This window comes from Dermochelys coriacea, chromosome 21 (assembly GCF_009764565.3).
Source record: "Dermochelys coriacea isolate rDerCor1 chromosome 21, rDerCor1.pri.v4, whole genome shotgun sequence".
NCBI classification, from domain to species: Eukaryota; Metazoa; Chordata; order Testudines; family Dermochelyidae; genus Dermochelys; species Dermochelys coriacea.
In genome coordinates this window covers 16,342,330-16,346,084 of record NC_050088.1, presented here as the reverse complement: position 1 = coordinate 16,346,084, position 3,755 = coordinate 16,342,330, and the positions used below count along the sequence as shown (strand labels likewise).

The following is a 3,755-nucleotide window of genomic DNA, read 5'->3' as shown; positions in this document are numbered from 1 at the left end:
ATTCAGTAAAATAACTCAGAAAAACAAGTCAGTATTAAAGCATATTTATTACACAACTATATAATAAGAACAGAGCTGTTTTAATTGTGAATTTGTCTTTTAATTAAACGTACAGATTCTTGCTACCAGATCTATTTTTAGTTGTGTTAAGTTTAATAAAGCATATTTATTATACAACTGCTTAACAGAGAGAGAGCCCCACGTGGTTCTGTCACATGGTCACAACTTCAGTAATTCTGCCTTCGTTGTTACTGTAGATCTGTAACAGGAGGACGCAACCATGGTATATTGAATTTGCAATAACTCTGAGATATAAATTCAGGGGTGGCGATACACATTTAAGGCATTCGGTTTTACAATGTACATCTCAGGTGTGATTCCAGCCTTGGTTTCCCTGTTAGAAACCCACTGACATCAGAGCCCAAACCTGCCAGGCCTTGATCATGCGAATAAGCACATAGGCCCAGATCCCCAAAGGTATGTAGGGGTCTAGTTCCCAGTGAAGTTAGGCAATGACATACCCTTGAGGATGTGGGCCATAGAAATCAGTGGGGCTACTCACATGAGCAAGGATTGCTCCTGTGAGTAAGACTGGCAGAATTGGTTCTCTGGCTTTGCACTGGTGTAACTTAGACGAGAGTTTGGCCCCAACTATCTCCGGAATTCTCTATTTTTGTTGCTCAAGCAAACCTACTTGGAGTGCCAAATCCTGCCCCCCCCCGCCCATTAGCTCCTGGGCAGTGTGTGCTCTCATAGCTTGAGCAAACCTAAGGGCTTGTCTACATGTGAAACATTTCAGTGGCACAGCTGCGCTGCTGCAGCCCTTCACTGTGGATCTACCTACGCCGACAGGAGGAATTCTCCCATCGCTGTATCCAGTCCACCTATCCAAGAGGCAGTGGCTAGGTTGAGGGACGAATTCTTCCATTGACCTAGCACTGTCTATGCCCGGGGATTACGTTAGCTTCACTACGTTGCTCAGGGGGGTGGATTTTTCACATCCCTGAGCAGTGTAGCTGGGTGGATCTATAGACCAGGCCTAAGTAACCCTGATGCTTCTACTGGGTGTGAGGCTGCATTCAGGGTGGTTTCTCCCTCACTGTATTTCTGGGATGTGTGAATGCCCCTGGGAAAGGCACTGGATGTGCCTGATTTCCTTAGCAGGGGAAGGCAAGGCCAGTGGAGAATCCCTCTTCTCCCAAGGGTGCTGGGGAAGGAGAGAGCAGCTGTTAGGTGAGGTTTTCATTTCAATGGGAGCTGTGTGGCTAAATGCCCTAGTCATCTTTGCAAATTTTCAGCCTCTTCCTTTTCAAAACTTGTTATAACCTCTACGAATACTGAGTGAAACTCTGCTCTTGCAGCTCCCTGGACATCAGTGGAGTTACGGCAGGAGAAAAGTGGATCCACTAAGGTTCTGCTGACACCCAGGTGAGACAGATGGGCGTTATAGCTCTACATAGACCTGGGGGGTAGCTTAGCAAAGCTTTTAGAGTGAGATCTGTCAAGAAGGAAAAGCCCTTGTCAAAATTAACCTGAAACCTGTCCGAATAAATGGCACATTTTACCAACACAAGAAGCATCAACAGCGACTACCTAGCCTGCCTAACCCCTCAGGGTGGAGGCTTCTAAACCTACCTATCCCCTCTTACATCTCCAGCCGAATGGAGGCAGGCGATGATGGCTTGTTCTGGCTGGCGAACATGAGGCTGGACTCAGTAGTGGATGAGACGGACAAAACCAAGGTTTGCCTTATCTCCTGGAAAGCGTCACAGACCAGGAGCTGTTGTTGCAGCACCTGGCGTCGGAAATGGTGATCCATCAAAGCATAGATGATGGGATTTATGCAGCTGTTCATGAAGGCCAAGCAAGCACTAATGGTCAGGCCCTGTCTGAGAGCCATTAATGCCCAGCAAGACAGATCTGCTCCCTGGAATGTGGAGGAGAAGAAGAGGAACGCTTTAAAGGCATTGAAAGGCAGCCAGCAGCAGATGAAGGCACTGATGATCGTGAAGATGATCTGGAGGGAGTTCTTCGTCCCCTTTCCCAAGCTGATGTGGTTCAGCAGCTTCAAGGAGTGGAGCAATAGCAGAATAAGATCACTCCCAAGGGCAGGAGAAAGGTCAAGATAAGCAAAGCCAGGCTGAGCACCTGGAAGGCGATCGAGTCCTCATCCTCGCACAGTTCACCAGTGGTATCCTCTGAGGGGGACTGAGCTTCCTATACATCATAGAGGGAATGCCTAGGAGGAGAGAGACAGCCCAGATGCAACCACAGGCAATGATCAGTTCTTAGTCCCAGTAGACTTGGAGTCCACACACTTCATGACCACCAGGTAACGCTCCACGCTCATGCCCATTAGGAACAGGATGCTGGAGCTGCGGTTCACAGAGATGATAAAGCGGCTGAACTTACACATGCCTTCACCAAAGTACCACTTGTTATCATAAGCTGCTGACACTGCCCAGTGAGGCAAGGTGTAGACAAGGACCAGGTCGGCAACAGCCAGATTCAGGACAAAGGTATCCACCAGCATCTTGCTACTTTTCTTCTTGGCCATCAGCACAATCACCAAGAGGCTGCCAATGAAGAAAGCGATGAAGTAGAGGATGGGAATGTAGACACAAGCATAGGGTAGGTCCTGTGGTGGGCAGGTATCTTAGAGGGGATTATAATCCGAGTAGACAGCAGAAGATGCTTCATAATTTACAGTCCAGGTTTCAGTTGTCATTTTTACAGCTGTCTTCCCCACTGAGCAGCGAGAGTTGCAGGAGAGTGTTCTTCAGGCACCTGCACAGGGCTGGAGGAAGCACGCTAACTGCGTAGTTGACTGGGTGGTGTTTAAATCTCAGAATGGTTTTTTTGTTGTTCTGAAATCTTCTTAAGGCAATATTATGCACTTCCTCTTGCCGTGAGGGCAAGGACGGCAGGGCGGAGGGTGTATCAGTGGGTGTGAACAACTTGGGATGAGATGAGTTAGATTTAATTTTGGAAACAAAAAAATAAAGAAAAATAGAAAAAATGAAGAGTGCATGACAGAGGGCCCATGTGGGTGGTGGGGGACAGGGAGGGTGAGAATTTACAAGCAAATAAAGGCCAGAAATGCAAAATGCTCTTCTGCAAACACAAAACTCTTCAAGTCCCAGTTCTTTCCTCCACACTTACAAATCTTGCAAAATGGTATAAAACGGAATGAACAGGATCAGTGGGGGCAGGGGGAGATACAGCTGCTGCTTTGTAATGTATGTAGATAGCCTGAAAGGTTACTTTTCCCACCTTGATTTTTACTTTGCAGAGCTCAAGAATATTATGTGTGGTGCTCCCTGCTTTTAGCTGAAGCACTGCTTGGAGGGTCTGACTTGACTTACGAGCTTTCTTGGCTCTTAATTGAAGGGGTGGGGAGTTGAAACTTTAACAAAGGCATTTTTCTCCAAAGTGCTTCTTGAACATTTGATCTAATTAACCAAAGCAGAGTTTTAAACAGTCTGAATAAAAAACAGCCCCCCTTCAATTGGAGGCTTACCCAAAGCCCATGGAAGTCAATGGAAAGACTCTCATTGACTCCAGTGTGTTTTAGATCACACATTTAATCAAAAAGAATAGGAGTACTTGTGGCACCTTAGAGACAAACACATTTATTAGAGCATAAGCTTTTGTGGGCTACAGCCCACTTCATCAGATGCATAAAATGGAACATATAGTAAGAAGATATATATACATACAGAGAAGGTGGAAGTTGCCGTACAAACTGTAAGAGG

The 3,755-nt window shown here is 46.4% G+C and overlaps 1 protein-coding gene across 1 annotated transcript; it reads right to left on the bottom strand.

Annotated features, from left to right (window-relative positions):
• Positions 1 to 761: 761 nt before the first annotated feature.
• On the bottom strand, positions 762 to 3,143 carry GPR25 (G protein-coupled receptor 25). The gene is given in 4 exon segments (XM_038380289.2): positions 762 to 2,076; positions 2,079 to 2,208; positions 2,211 to 2,284; positions 2,287 to 3,143. Coding segments are annotated over 4 exon segments (1,077 nt in total). The 5' UTR covers positions 2,729 to 3,143; the 3' UTR covers positions 762 to 1,645.
• Positions 3,144 to 3,755: the final 612 nt, after the last annotated feature.